Raw genomic sequence first — 16250 nt, 5'->3', positions numbered from 1 at the left:
CATTTCCCATATTCTCCGCATAACTTTGCATTAAAATTCCACATTTGCCATTCCGAAGGCCGCCTTCCCTGCTGAAATATTGAGAAGATCCGCCCGCACGCGAGAGCCCCCTCCTCGCCTCATTGTGGGCAAAAAAAGGCCGTCGTAATTAATCGGTCCACTCTGTAGTTATTGCCGGCAAGTTACCAGCTTTTACAATATCAATTATTTATTGAGGGAATATTCCGGAAAAGGTCAGCGTGCATTCACACGAGACACCATAATTACAGCTTATTCTGGTCATTTTCAGTAATAGTAAGAATGACCCAGCTGGTGATCGGTTAATCACAAGCTGCTTCGAATGAATCTATTAACCGCACACCGCTTGGTGAGTGACTGTGCCTTAGTTAGTCATAGCTGGTGAGGTTACCGGCACAAATAAATAAACATAATTTGTTCCTCTTTTCTACAGCATACCACAGCAGTAAAGCACGGATTGTGGTCATATCCAAAATCCTGGATATTTCTGGAAGAGCAAAACACTAATTTGTGGGAAGTGATTATGCAACAGCTTAGAGCTTAATTTAGAAGTGACTGCTAGGTGAACGGCATTCTGCGCACCACACCGACAGCAAGTCACATTTTTTTTTTAAAAAAGTAAACGACTTACAAACTTCCCTTTTCATTTTTTCCAACTTCTATAAAAGCAAAAGCACGGTTTTAAAAAAAAAAAACTTTCTGGAGTAGATGCCACTCTGTAAATGAAAACGATCACTCACAAAATTATGGCACATGAACGTGACAAGGGGCTGTAAATAGCCGCTGTGAAACATGAGGCCTCTGTGTATCCGCCAGACACCAGCCAACCTCTATAAACGCGAAGTGTGGGGGGGGGGGCAGGTTTACGGATATCGAAAAGGGGGGTAGAACGAGGTCATGCCTTGAAGAACTTCACTGGAGTCTCGCCTGAAGTCAAAATGCTCTGTTTCAGCTTTCAGAGTTTTATTGTTGTTGGAACAGAAGTACGATGAAACAAGAATGGAAGCAAAGAACAAGAGTTAATAAACAAGTGTCCCCTGCAGGCCTACATGGGATACACAGCGGAAAGATGGATGGATGGATGGATGGATGGATGGATGGATGGAATAAGCAAATGACTGCAAATAACGGTACAGTCAACTCTCTACAAACACATGAGTAAAACACACAGAAGAACCTTCAAACAAGATAATTTTACTCATAAACAATGACGCCAGACTGTAAATTAAACCATCCCTTCGCAGAATAGGAGCACAACAACCAATATGGAGGAAGCAAGAAAGTTTGACAGATATTGTAAAACAGCCAGGCCTGTAGGCTGGCCTCTGCCTCTTCCTCGACACCCCAGGTGACATAAGACCCGGCGTGCATCACCAAGGTCTAACGGTCTACGTAACCGGGCTCTGTGGCTGGCCCCCTCCCAGGTACTCCGAGCGACGATCCAAGGAGCGTTTTCAAGCGAGGCTAAGGAGAGCAGCTGAGACTTCGGTGACATTCAACTTCTCGACCTTTGTGCTTTTTAAGCGGCTTTGCTCCTTCGCCGTACCGCGATCAAAGTTAATAGGCGCTTCATATGTTAATGAAAATTGGTGCCGCTCTTTGTGTTCCGCCCGCTTTTTAATACCTATTATAGGCCGAAACTTTTAATAGAGGCTTTAGGCCCTCCTGACAAGCCCATTTCGGTGAGTGACTACACAGATACAAGGCTAAGCTAAGACAGGGGACTTGGCCGGTTGTTCCCGCGGAGACGCCTCACACGGGGGGCAGGAAGCGGCAGCAGATAAAGGCGACGGGATGAGTGGCTCCTTTAAAACCTGCGTCCGACTCAACACTGGGCTAATTACGGCACGCCATCGAAATCTGAGAGGGTTTAGTTAATCAAGGGCATCCCCCTCTCCCACCTCACATTTGGGAGAAAAAACATGAATAAAACCGTTTATCGCAGACGAATTGTGCCGCATTCAATTCACACCACTTCTGTGTGAGTGTGGCAGATTTAAGCCACTCAGAAGACCAGTCAAATTACTTTGTAAGAGGCATAATTGTGGAATGAGGGGATTCATAAATACACCTGATGACTGCGTCTGACCGTTAAGGAAAGACAACAAAATCTGAAGAGAAGAGCACTTTCATATTTTGAGATGCATATTTTGGGAGACTCAGCTGAGACAGTGTAAGTAGAAAATCTTACAAGTTTTTGTGCCCAAAGGGGAAAGATTAAGGAAGGATCCGTTTTAATACCACACTCTGATTATACTTTTTTAAAACAGTTTGTAACTCAGAAACTGTCAGTTTTGCTTCATTCACAGACGTTAATAACTTTAATGTAACTAACGCGACAGCTCGCTAAACTTCAGCGACTGCTGCGACAGTCCAATGCCAACAATTACAGGCCCGGCTATCGCATACGACAGCAAAAGAAATTCCCTGAAGATCCATAATGCTCCTGTGTTCACTCTCACCCAGCTCACTCCCAGTGAAGTCAACCAGCTCTCACCCAGCTCACTCCCAGTGAAGTCACCCAGCTCACTCCCAGTGAGGGCAAATCAAATCGGACACCTCTGGAATACACCTGCTCAATGTTTCTGCTCTGGTTATTCATTCAAGTAACTGCAAAAATATTTAACTGCAGCTATAGGGTTTCCCTAGCACTGCCCTGTAGGGGTCAAAGGTCAAAGGTTAGGATCTCTGCAACATGGAAGTACAGTGGTTCACCACAGAGATGGTACCAGTCAGTGCCCACCAGCGGGAATGGTTAGCATGATAAATGTCACTGTCATACGACATATTCAAATCAATAAATTAATAAAATGTACTGGACCGAATACAACATGCTGTTCTGTGACCATCAGCTCTGCACACATTTCATTTTCTGTAAAATTTAAGAAGACCTTTACAGTTGAAGCCATTTTGTTTGGATGCAGCCAAATCTAGATTTATGTAATGATGTTTTTTTTAATCCCTCTCTTGAAGAACAAAAGAAAAATTATTATTATGCACAGAAAACATGAAAAGGAAAACAATTTCTTTTAGTGAAATCCCCCAAGCTAATAGTTTCAGCTTTCAAAGTGTAAAAAATATATATTTCTTTTTTCAAGATGGGGCTAGGGGAACTGAAAGTGCAAATTGTTTAATTTAAAATTAAAATTCATAGCATTTGACTGCTGGTGCAACTGGAAACACCTTGTGTAGGCAAATCGGGAGGTTATGACAAATGACATTTCTTTCATCTGTGCATCCAGAGCCAGACTCTGATGAGTTTTGTGTTCTTGTACGATTTGACCAAATTGAAACAACAAAAAAGGTATAAATAATTGAACTAGAATTCAAATGAATGTTGCAGCTTTGGTTGGGCTTGGTCTTCATCGTCATTATGCAGCATCTCTCTCTGTAAGCCAGGGCAAACCAGGTGTCGTCAGCGCTCTGTGGCCAAGCTGACCCCCCTGTTACAGGAGAGTCAGCTGACAAAGGGACAGGCCACGAAAACGAACGAGACACGAGCTCACAAAATCTCCACACAGTTAAACAAAACCACGCCTTTTTGTTTCAGCTAGCTGTGTGATGGGATGAAGGTGGACTCGGGGTCACGGTGAAACCACACCTGACATGTGAGAAATCTTGCAATTTCACGTAAAATGGCTGTAAGGCAGAGGACCGAAAGCAGCGTGTGAGGCAGGATGGTGTGGACGAGTTTCGTTTCTCTCTTTTAAGGGTCACCTTTGCTGCAGAAGAATTCCATGTCTTCACAGTTCAGGTTCTCGGGTTCGAAGTCGCCGGAGAAGTTCTCCTCTGTGGAGAACTCGTCCTTCGCCATCAGCTCGTTCCCCTCCGACACGCATTCCTCCTCTTCATCCTCGAGGCTGTCATCCAGCGGCCCTAGGGACAGAGGCACGTTTCTGTTCAAGGGCCATATTGGGGGCCAAACGGGCAAAACATCAGCAAGACGCGTTAAACAAACATGCTAAACGAACACAGAATAGGCAGCTATGGCCATGAAGCAACTACATCACGATTACTCTGGGATGAACACAGTTCTCTGGCACAATACTTTGCTTTTGGGGAAATTTCAGCTTGTGGGAAGAGAGCCAGGGGAGTTTGCACCAGCTGAAGGCTACACAGAACCCGCCTCTTTCCTCTCCTTTCCATGCACGAACAAACACACACACACACACACACACACATACACACACATACACACACACACACACCAGCCCATTTCCTGTTTTTCTTCCTTGCACCCTTTGCTCAATAAATCTCTCTTGCAGCACGATGTTGACAAAAGTCTCCTGTTTTACCCCTCAATGAGTGCGGTAAAACAATAAAACAGCAAAATAAGGTTGATGTTGTGATAGCTGGGACAAAGAGGCTATGCTTAATTGCCCCTTTACACTCTGCTGCAGACATTTTACAATTACACACAGTTAAAAATACCAAACGTTTATTTAGCTTATATTATACTATACGCACCATTTTACTGTGTAATCAGCTCGGCAATTTACTTACTATATGCATATTTCCTTAACTCTTTCACTAAGTGTTTGGTATCTGAAATTGTCACTTTATATAAAACATTCTTCACCAAGAACATCACTGGTATGGGATTAGTTTTCCTTCGGGTTGTAACTCAGAAGAGGATGGACGTATAAATTTGTGGTTCTAGTACCAGAAGGTCTGTTGCTACCATGGTTTTGAAGAGCCATTTACTCTAAACTGTTTTCTGGATTAAAAATGGGAAACTTTCCAGCCGAACAAATATCTAGAAATACAAAGGACTGTCTCTCTGTAACACTGCACAAGCTAAGCAAGGATACTACAATAGAATATCCTGCTTGTAGAAGAACTTACAATTTTTATACACGACATGCTTTGCATATTTCTGGATTATGGATAATTTTTGAATTTTAAAAACATCTAATCCCAGCTATCTGTCCTTCTACTTCTGTTCATTTAAGGCGTCAACCAGAGTCAATTCAACAGCTGTCCTCAGTCTCCCCTATAATGGATCCGTACCTGGTGACTTTTATCGCTGAACGTCAGTTGCTTCGATAAGAAAGATGTTGGTGTTCTTGACAAAGGTAACCACAGCTGCATTAGACTGTAAACCACGGCATTCAAACGGTGAAGCTCAGGCTTCCCCGGAACATTTTTGGCATCTTGGGTGATGCCTGAAATGATGGTACTGACACGGATGTCCCCCTTTTCCCAGTATCTGAAACTCCAAACTAACCGAGTTCCTCACTGAGTGGAGCAACAGAACACGAGGTGGAAAGAAAATACGTTTATTAATTTGTTAGCCTTATCACAGGGTACAATGTTGATTTTTCATTTACATTCCATAGCTGCAGGTAATACAACGCTGCAATCTTAAAGGAGACATTTTTCCGTGTGATTAATTTTTTTCCCCTCTGTGCAACATTATTTCTTTAAATCTAAATGATTTTGGAGTTTTGCTTGTAGCTGTACATCTTCTTTTTGCATTTGCATATTACTACTTGCTTCAATCAAGCAAACTGCAACCTGGATTTGGTATTAGTTTCGAATAAAAAATTTCACCCTGCACCTGAATGACATTTCACTGCATCTTCTCCCCAAAACCAAAATAACATTCTTTTGGCGTCACCTTAAACTGTTGCAAGCTGTTATCTGATCTGAACTAAGGAGACACTCCCTTTGGGGTGGGGGTGACCCCCCCCCCTCCCCAAAACACCTGCTACTTCCACAGTCAAGATAATGAATAATCACAATATCTCAATTCCCTTTGGGGTGGGGGTCCCTTGCCCACCTCCCTCCAGTCCTTACAGGTGGATATCTAACAATTTTGTGCTGTCATTGTGGGAGCCAGGCTGCAAAATGCATTCTCAGGGACCCCATCAATGGCTATCGCCATATTCGTCTGTAAGGAAACCTTCACGAAGCCACTGTTTCAGTTCAAAAACAGTGCTGTGCACCTCCTGTCTCCCTTTATTCCTGTGCGGGCTGGTGGGTGGCTGGGGGGGGGGGCGTCATAAAGGACCCCCCCACCACCATTTCCACGCCATGTTCATTCCTTTCATTAGCCTTATAAATTACTCCTTTGTAGGAAGCCAACAGCGGCTGAAGCTCCGTAACATGAAAAGAATTAGTCCGCGGATCTCTAATGGAGGCTGCAGTAGGAGGGCGGAGCTTTCAATGAGTACAACTTTATAGTCTCGTGTTTTATATATATAAATCTGATGCCTCATGTCACCATTCAGGAGAACAGAGCGGTGCTACGGAGCATCTTCTGCTGCTCAAAACGACATCTTGAGATAAGGATCGAGCTATTAAATTAGCTCGCCCAAGCCGATCTAAAAAGTCGGCCTTCCGACACAACTAAGGACGTGTTCCGGGCAAGCGCACATGGGCCTGTACGCAGCGCCCAAACCGGATATGGGGAGGCGGAGCCAATAGCCGCTAATCTACCGTGTTCGTTTTAACGAACCTGCTGGAACCTAACGGCAAACAATGCGATTTGTTATGAGACGCCGAGAGGCATAAATGATGCATGAAGACGGTACAAAAAGAAAAAAATGGGGACAAAAAGCGCAGTTTTGATGGAGAGTTGCTGGGTCCTGTGTAGATTACTTAAAGTTTGATCCCCCTTCCATATGTTTAGTTTATTATACAAAATTCATTGCATGAAGAGACCTGAAATAATTTGAGACAGCAAAGATAAGAATAATGACTTTCTAAACGACTCGCACCGCACTCCTAACTCATTTTCTGATAGTGCTGCCCCTGCTATATTTAGTTGTGTACTGTTTAAAACCCCGTCACATTCAGTACGGCCCGTGAACACCGGTGCCTTTCTGTGGGGCGGGTGACAAACGGCCCGTGGGATATCTCATCCATGTGCCCTGTTATCATGTCTTTTCTAAGTCAGGGGGTGTCACTTTGATTTCCCGCTTTTGCGTGATGCGATCCAAAAATGCCACCCGCCATATAAGAAAGGCAAAAAATAAATAAAAATAAAAAACAAGGTATGGATCAAACTCTCCTCATATACATGTAACAAAAAAAATCCGGTAGTGTGTCGGTAATGAGGTAGGGGCTTCTGCATCTTCTTGTGTGACGGCCAACATCATGGCGGCCCCTCTGCCAATGTAGACGCATCTGCCCAATGGACATTTGCGGCGGATCTGCTGGTGCGTCCATCTGCAGGCCTGAGAGGGCCAGAGAGCCAGGCCAGTGCCAAGCCGGCATCGCTAAGCGCACACCAGGGAGGAGGAACCAACCTGAGGCCCGCCGAATGAACAGGGATCGGTCCAGGACAGAAAGGGCGTAGCTTCCTTACTTACTCCACCTTAATAGAGGAGTGATAATGAGGTTGCTACAGAGGAAGGCCTGAATGAAACTCAGGCCACAAGCCTAAGCTGTAAGATGTATCGAACCTTCGCATACTAAGACTGAGTTGTTATAGTGGAACTTTGCTGTTGAAGTAACGTTTGCTTACCTAAACTCAAACAGATCTGATTGCATGAATCAGGAAACTGAAAAAAACCAAGAACAGAATAAATCCCGTACTAAGAGAGATTAGGCTAATACTCAAGCTAGGATCTAGTTTAGAAAGTCTAGGACCAAGCTGGAACACTACTGCTATATTACATTGAGAGGGATTGGCATCAGACTATGAGAGACTTCAAGAGAGGTTAGGACAGCACATAACTGAAAAGCTGGAGATAAAATGAGACATTAATTGAGGATCCAACTCAGAGTTTAAAGTTAAACAGAGATGTTGGTACAGTTATAAACTTTGAAAATACTGCCTACCTAAAGAGAGAGAAGCTAAAGATGTTAGCTTAGCATTTAGCTAAGAGGTGAGAGTTACTTTGTGAAGTACCATGCGTCTCAGAATGTGACAAAGGAGCACATGTCTCCAGTGACAGAGGTCAGCACCAGACAGAGAGAAGTATGGGGGATGGATGTGGCCGCATGCCCCCTGAAGCTGAGGCCGTTTGTGCCAAACGCGGGTCCCAATAGCTTCAGAGCTAGGGTGTACAGCCTGTGCAATGCCCGAGTGCTAATTCGGCAGCCAATGCTAATAATAAATAATGGCCCCGTGTGGCCCCCCGGTTTTTGTCCACGCAGTGCCCTGAGTCCAGGGGCACCATAACGCGGGGGAAAGTTAGGATAATTTCAAGGGCTCCTGAGTGACAGGGGGCCAGGAAAATTTGGAAAATGACTGGATTTGTCTGGACTGGGGGAACCAAAATGATATGCCTTCATGGGAGCCAAAATCTCTAGCAACACCCCTGAGTCAAACGGGGATCGTCGGGGCAGAGCTAAACTACAATGGGGGGGGTGGGAGATGTTCAAATACAGGAGGGGGAGCACATAATCCAGGGGGGACCGGCTCGCAAGAAGGGGACGGCCGAAAGACCCCTGAAGAACAAAGCTGCAAAGAGCCACATTGTTCTCAGTAGAAAAATAACAAATAAAAGGATGAACATGCTGATTTGCAGTGCGGTTTACCTGGGATTACCAGGGAAATGCGAAAAACTGCATTTGTGCGTAAAATAAGGAATAGAAGAAAAACAAATATGCAAGTGTGATGTGAGTGCCGGCGGTTTCTATGGCTCCCTTTTCACCCGTCTGCGGTGTGGGAAGCTGGTTGCCGGGCGCCGATAGCAACAGTGCCCATTATCAGCGGGCTACACAGTGTGATGTCCGGATCACAAACGGAGCTTTCTCTACGGCTCCTAATTAGAGGTGAGGTAATTGAATCTGACAGAACAAAGCGCCACATCTCTATGAGCATGGAAATCATTTTGCTCCCACCTATGCGCTTTTTAATCTCGCCGCCCATTGAAAATGTGACCAGGCTGGCCCGTGGATGAAACGCAGCACCTGAGCCTATGCGGGGACACAGGCCGCGGCGCCTGCCTCGCGGGCTCTGCTCCCATTCCCAGCCAACCTTTGCCGGCTCCGTCTGCCGCGAGCCTGGGCGGCTTGCTGTGTCAAGAGAACAAAAAGAAAGGATTTAGCTGCTGCATGAAGGATGTATAAAATTCCACATATAATCTACCTGCTCGACCGGACAACCTCCTCAGACTCAGACTTCAATGGCCTTTGGCAAAAACTAAAATAAAACAGGAATGTGACCATGTCCAGCGGTTGCGGATGGGTGTACTGCAATATTACGTATTCATAAGAGTTATTTTGCTATTTGTTTGGCAAGCTGGGCCTGTCACAAATATTTCTCAACCAGAAATGGCTCAAATTAAGATGGAAGCTCTAGGGACAAACTCTGGGATGGGTGAAGACACAGGGCGTTTGTTTGGGTGACATATAAAAGATTTACGGACGAAGAGAATGAGAAGGAGGGGTACATTGTTAGTCTGCTACAAGGCAAGGGGCCCAATCGCTGCTGCTACCCACTGTTGTAATGACCTTTGCGAAGGAGAGAGCGCAGGCATCTTGTGGGTTACACGCCAAAAAACATTTTTTTTTTATCATTCATTGGCGCCATAAAAACATCTCGACGACGCAATTAGCATTAGCGTAGCGCATTGCACATACATTGGAACACATCAAACATTTATCAGACACAAAGGAAGCCGGCGTTAAGTTTCCTGTGCTGTGTGGCACACTAGAAAGAAAGTCGCAAGCCAGTTGTGAGTTGTATGTTCCGCATATCTGAATTGTTTTTGAGGTTTGGGTGCTGCCGCACAACGCCAGATGGGAAGGCTTCCGTGGAGCCCGGCATTCTCCAGGCGTTAATAGGCAGTGGTATTGTTTAACTTGATTTTCCAGTCGCTAAGCAATGTAATTCCGGTGATTAGAAATGGCCGCTTTCCTAAATCCAGGGGCCCTTACAATCAACCATCAACAAACAGCTTTGAAACACGATGCAGAAATCCAAAGAACAGCATATAATTTGCGGCTGTGATCACAATTTATTTATTCTTTTTTTTTTTCAGGGGGGAAAAAAATTCAGAAACAGCCTCATTGGATGGACAAACCATCGGGATGGACTGTGGAGAAATTTTTACGTAAAATTTCAGAATGACCAGCGCAGTGGACGACTACACAATATGAAGGTCTTTATAAAAGCCGGAACATGACTCTTCTTTATTCACTAACTAAAAAGAATTACCTATTCCTTACCGCAGCAAGAGTATCATGCACTGCAGTTCACTGCAAACTGACTTGCAGTTCACAGTGTAATTTTTTCCTAGGTGTCTCTTTTATACAACGTTTTATGCTTCCTTATTTTTACTTTATGCAGTGCCTTATCACCTTAATGTGATTTATAGTCTCCTTGTCAGTGGGAAAAAAACAGCTAAAGCTAGCAGGTTTTTTCCTCCCAATACCGTGTACCATCGCAAGACCCGACTCCACGACGAAATTTGCGATGAAAGAGATCTCTGAAGCTGAACCTAAAGGAGATTAATGGAGATAATTGTCTGCGTTCTTTTCCAAGAAACGCTTGATCGCCATAAAAAAGGTGTATTTTAGTGTTCCTGCCTGGTAGCCTTCAAGTTACCGTTCCCTTCATTTGTTTATTTATTTTATTTTATTTTTGCGATGGGGGGAGGGGGGAGCGCAAAAAATGTCTCCTTTCACTTCCTTCTCCAATTAATTTGAATTGGAACGGCATGAAAACACGCTGGCATTTCAGTAGCCCATTAAAATGCTGGAAAGACCTCTAAGCACGGCCTCAGGCCTCAGCAGATGCCCGCGTCCCTGTAGAACTGGGTTTCCTCCACGGTTCACCCTCCGCAGAGACAGACAGATAGAGGGAGGGAGTGAGAGAGAGAAGCGCTCAGCTGGACGAGGATGGCATGGGGGTGGGGGATGTCGTCCTCCGGTTGCTGCACCCCAGCGGAGGAGACGCTCTCAAGAGCGGTCCTGTCTGCGCGGGGATCTGACACGGAAATGAAGACAAAGACACGCTAATTGACCACACCGCTAAAGGTTGTTTCTTATTAACTCGCTGACATTGACTTGCCATGTTCGGGGTGGGGGCAGCGAGAAGAGATCGGTTCCACAGAGCGATAAACATCGAGAAATATTGCCTAACGCAGAGTGATGCAAGACGTAAAAGCTTCTCCTATGAGCAATAATAATGGTAATAATGCTAACAACAATAATCGCAATCACCATAATCATCCTGATAGGGGTATTGCTGTTATTCTACGGTATAATACAGACTTTAATGTAGCCAGGATACAATAGCATATAATTACAAAATTGGCATTTGAAATAGATGTTGCTCTTTTCATTAGGAACAAAAAAATCAGTTTGGAATGGGAACCTTTAATCAAATCAAACAACTGGCCACATTTTCCCTGTGGGAACCATCATGGAGCGGAAACATTTGTCTTCTCCCATTGGCTGTGCAAAAGACAGAAAGGACTCCCCAGCAAAGACAGCCTGTCAATGGACTGCCGCCGCCTGTGGCCCCCAATTAGGGCGACCGCACGAGGGTTTAAGGTAGAGCGTTTGTTTTATCGGAAGGTACGCCACGGAAGCACAGATCTCACACCGGGCTTCTCCGCCTTTTCCCAAGTGTGAAATGTGTCACAGTAATTACAGAACATGTAAATGACCTGCAGCGATCAATATTCATATCCGCTGTAGGTAACTAGCTCAGCAAAATTGTTTAATTTATCGCTAGCCCAAACGTACAGTGCATTAGCTGGGGTAATGAAAACGCAGTGTAATTTTGGCAACGCAGATACGTTACATCATTTTTCTACATGTTACCCAGAAAGCGGAATTACAGTATGATACACAAAATGTTAAAGGCCACGTTTTATGCTACAGAAGCTGTGCTTATATCTGGCTACTTGCAGTACATACATAGTACAGCAAAGAGTAAAGTAGAATTGATTTAAGAATCACAAAGTAGATAAGAGCTTCATCCATCGAGCGCACGTTTATGAAATGGATGTAACTAAAGATTTTATTTTAGTGTTGAATGGCGGGGTTTCCTTTTACAAGAAATTTGTCCTTAATTCAATTCTAATTTGCCTCTAGTTCCTATTTCAACTATCGATAGTTCCACTTCTTAATAGCCGGGGTAAAAAAAAAAAGCTACTGTATAACTCAGAGGAGAAGCAAACATTAGATACAATCTAAATATTACCAACGCCAAAAAGAATTGTGAAGTCTGATGAACATTTCAAAAGAACAATTCTTTATGGATCAGCTAAATCTTTTCCACTTTTTAATTAAAAGTAAAGAAAATAGAAGTTAATTATCCTGTAAAGATTAGCTGGTGGGCATCTTTCTGTAAATTAGTTCTAATTAAAAGGAAATTGTCAAATGACATTCAAAGTACTGTCCTTTAAAAGAGAGACGCAGCCTCTCTAGTTCCTGACGAGGTCACGTGAAGCTTACAGACAAAGATTAGGATTCTGGCAGGGCTCCGTTAGCTGACGCGCACAGACCCCGGCCCTCGTGCTGCAAACAGGCAGCAGCGGCGCGGTTAGCAGAGGCTCGCAGAGCTAACCATCGGCTTTCTGAGTAATAATTATTTGCTGGCATCCATGGCCTATTCCCTTGACCTCAGGAGCAGGTTAAAAATGTTATCAACTGAGGGAGGAAACAGGCTCTCGTCACTTTACCCCACAGACTTCAAAACGACCTAGACATAGATCCTGGATGACGTACGTCAGGACACTCCTATGTGTTTAAAGACGTCAGCTTCTTGCCCTTGTCTAGCACATACTAAGCACCTTCATACCGTGGCAATTTATGCTTTAATGTTGTAGACACAGATGTGTCGTGCAACGACAAGCACTGAAATCTCAGCAAGAGCTGCTCATTTTGCCTGGAGACTGTGCTTCTGTTTACCTTCTGTTTCAGAGTGAAATGAGCAATGAAACTGAAGCTCAGGCAACACTGCAAAATATAATATTACCACACTTTGCCGGCATCCAAAAGCAGCATCAAAAGAAAACCACGTCCAAGAATGTTTTTGGTGGCACAGAGCTGCTTCATCGCCTTGAAAGGGCCTGAATCTAGTCCCTTAACTAACTTAAACTTAACTGTGATTCCCAGAACGGCATGGAATAAATGTAATATCGGCGTAATACATGGAGAAAAAGGAAGGCTGTAGGTACGAGTGTTCAGTCTTGGCGTCTCTCCCTACAAAAAGCCAGACTCTTAGTGGAGGAGGAAATGGAAAGCTGTGTAAGAGCAGCAGAGTGGATGGTCTCCTTGGGGAGTTGGCCCGTACACATTAAACGTAAGTGGCACAATTTTGACCTTTAAAAAGGAGACTCTCAGGATTGAAGGCTCTGTCAAAGTCTTCCTCGAAAAAAAAAAAAGTCCAGCTGGCCAACAATGACACGCGACGGAAGCGGACGATGGCAGGACACTGACCCAACGGCAGTGACCTTACAGAGAGGATGGGCACCGTTTATCATGCCAACCGATCATTTACAATGGATTGTTTTTCCATGGGGTGTCTCTTGCTCACTCACTGCTACATGTGTGAGTGATAATGTATACGTGCACCGTATGAACCTTACCGGCCAGTAGGTGGCAGAGTGCTTAAGGACACACAAAAACAATAATGAATTGTGACCTATGTGATTGATCAGCAAAGGAAGTGAAATTTACAGATCTGCAAAGTAAGTGTATTATTATCAGCTGTTTGGGTTTAGAGAACAGCATAATAAAATAATTATAATAAAGAATTTATAAAACTGATTTCAGTAGCAGAAGGCAGCGGATGCTTTGGAATATACATGATTTAAATATTTTCCATAATTTTTGTATCAGTGCTCTGAAATTTGTGAATTTCTTGAGTTCTTCCCCTTTTGCTCCAGACTAAGCTGCATTCTCTTTTTAATAGGTGCATTATTTCCCTCTCCTGCCTTGTCTTCTAAATAGAGAAATGATTGCATTGTACTATGATAAACCCAAAGTTGTTCCTTGGGTCTTCCATTACAGACTATGCAATTCCTGCTTGCTTGTGTAATTAACACACCAAATACAGTGTGGGCCACTTCAGGCCCCGTACAGCAAATAACCACTGCAAATATGAATACACACCTTTCTAACACCACCACAGATATCCTCTCGTCTAAATATAACTCATTTAAAATCAATTCCTCAACCCAGACACAGCTACACATTGTTTATTCTCTGATTTCTGATATAAAACCACGGAACGTTTTTATTCACGACACTCACCAAACAAAACAAAACTTCCATTTGTTCCGTGGAACATTTATACATCGAAAAAAATCAGTAAACTTATCAGCTGGTATCAGAATTGGGATCAATAATGTTAGGAATAATTATCAATATTCATTGATAATAAATTCTAAAACAGAGAAAAATGGTCAAAAAAATGCTCATTCATTTTAGGCTGTTTCACATGTTTGACAAGCACACTACAAACACAAACAGCTAATCCTGTTTTTCCCGTACAGATTATGACTGTTATTACGACCATGATTATCATTATTATTATTACAATTTTACAGGCAGAAAAACTAAACAAAGGACAACACGAGGTTTCTTCCCGCCAAAGTCCGCTGAGGATCGACGGAAAACCTAAATAGCTCAGCCTACATTTTTGAAAAACAAAAAGACAAAAATATGTTTCTGTGTTACAAGCAAATTACACGCGCACCGCGCAGAGCGACCGGGGAAGAGGGGAAACGGGCCGGCCGTAATTATATCCTGGCGCGAACGGGCCGTCGATGGGCACCTTCGTTCCGGGGGCCATTCCCCAGGGCCCTGTGGGCATCAAAATGATGTCCAAATTATTTCTGTGCTCTGCGGCATTACCATATTCACCCGCTCCGTGTCATGGCTGCCGTGTTGTTTACACCTGTCTCCCGACGAAAGCATGGCTTAGCTGCTCTAATTTAGCAAATGTACAGCGCGGATATGAGCTTGTTGGCAGGGATTTAAATTAGGTCACAAACAGCATACATCAATAGCATTCCATATGTCTCCTCCTTCATCCCCCCTTTTTTTTTCCGCTGCTCCCGGCACTCCCTCCTCGCTCAGAAGCTCGCCGGCGAAGCAGCTTGACGACGGCAGAAGTGAGATACGTGCAAATCACATTTGCAGATGAGCTCGAAACTCCCTTTAATATTCAGATAGGCGGCACACCGCGAGCCAGTTAAAGCTCGACTCGGGAGAGGTGGAGCGAGGAGCCCGTCGTTGAGGGAATCTCGCGCGCGGGCCGCCGCCCCGTTTCCCGACAGAGCATGCGGAAAACTCGTCGTTGGAAAGAGAGAGCTGCTACTTAGAGGCGATAACAATGGGAGCAGCGGAAATCTGCCTTTTTTTTTTGAAGATATTTGCTCCAATATTTCTTTCATTCATGGGTCTGTTGCCATGCCGCCGACCGGATCGGGGGATGGCGATGCCGGAAGGAGGACGTCGTGCCACCACATCCCTTTGATCGGGCATCAGTCACATGACCGCAGCGACTAGGCCCCGGTTCCGGAATCTTCACAACCAGACCACGCATTCGGCATCTCAGCTGGTTCGGGTCACCTTTTGCTGGTTCTGTCGGACACCTGGCAAAAATCCAGACCAGCCCCGGCTGACAGGCCAGTAGCAGAGCATGAAGCCCAGGCGTTTGAAAGCACCATGTCAGAAAATGATATAGGGCACTGTCTGTAACACCGAAGCCTTTTTCTGTAGGGTAACACTGACGCCGCGTGCCTGACTTCCGAACACCTCCGTCCTTTTCCCCGCTTCTTAGGTTGCGTCGAATTTGTCTCCGTGCCATTTTAATTACAGCCACGGCAATCTTTACGCCCGCGTTTTTTGCGAGGACGCCAATCTGCAAACCGGGTGATAAGTGTAACCGCAACGCTGCACCAGTATCAGTAATAAACACACACTTAATTGAATAATTTGACCTAAGAGGCTGATCCTCAGACGTAGCATGTAGCATATTTTTTTCGAATATTAAAAAAGTTTCACCATTTCGCCTGGTGCCTGGGGTACAGTGCTATTGGCCCGTCGCCCATAATGACGGCCCAGTGCATGAGAGTGGCTGCGGTGGGACTGGGGGGGGGGGGGGGGGCACTGTGTCCTGAAACATTGCTGTCACGTGGGTGGAGATGTGATGTCACGATGTTCCGAATAAAGGAGGACGCTACGGGACCAGCGGTCTCCCCCAGGCTCACACCGGTCACGATGACTGTAAGCCCCCCCACACCCGGTTAAAGATAGCTGTCATGGCACAGAGCCGACACTGTGGCAGGGGGGGAGCCTGGGCGTCGGACTGG

The 16250-nt window shown here is 44.8% G+C and overlaps 1 protein-coding gene across 1 annotated transcript in view; it reads right to left on the bottom strand.

Annotated features, from left to right (window-relative positions):
- Positions 1-16250, bottom strand: part of zfpm2a (zinc finger protein, FOG family member 2a) — a 118050-nt gene that overhangs the window by 81812 nt on the left and 19988 nt on the right. Inside the window, exon 2 of the mRNA XM_049026614.1 lies at positions 3736-3894. Coding sequence (XP_048882571.1) covers positions 3736-3894 — 159 coding nt within the window. The remainder of the gene's footprint in view (positions 1-3735; positions 3895-16250) is intronic.

Source organism: Brienomyrus brachyistius, chromosome 9 (genome assembly GCF_023856365.1).
Source record: "Brienomyrus brachyistius isolate T26 chromosome 9, BBRACH_0.4, whole genome shotgun sequence".
Classification (NCBI taxonomy): Eukaryota; Metazoa; Chordata; class Actinopteri; order Osteoglossiformes; family Mormyridae; genus Brienomyrus; species Brienomyrus brachyistius.
The sequence above is the reverse complement of the archived record's forward strand: the minus strand, read 5'-3'. Positions and strand labels throughout refer to the sequence as shown.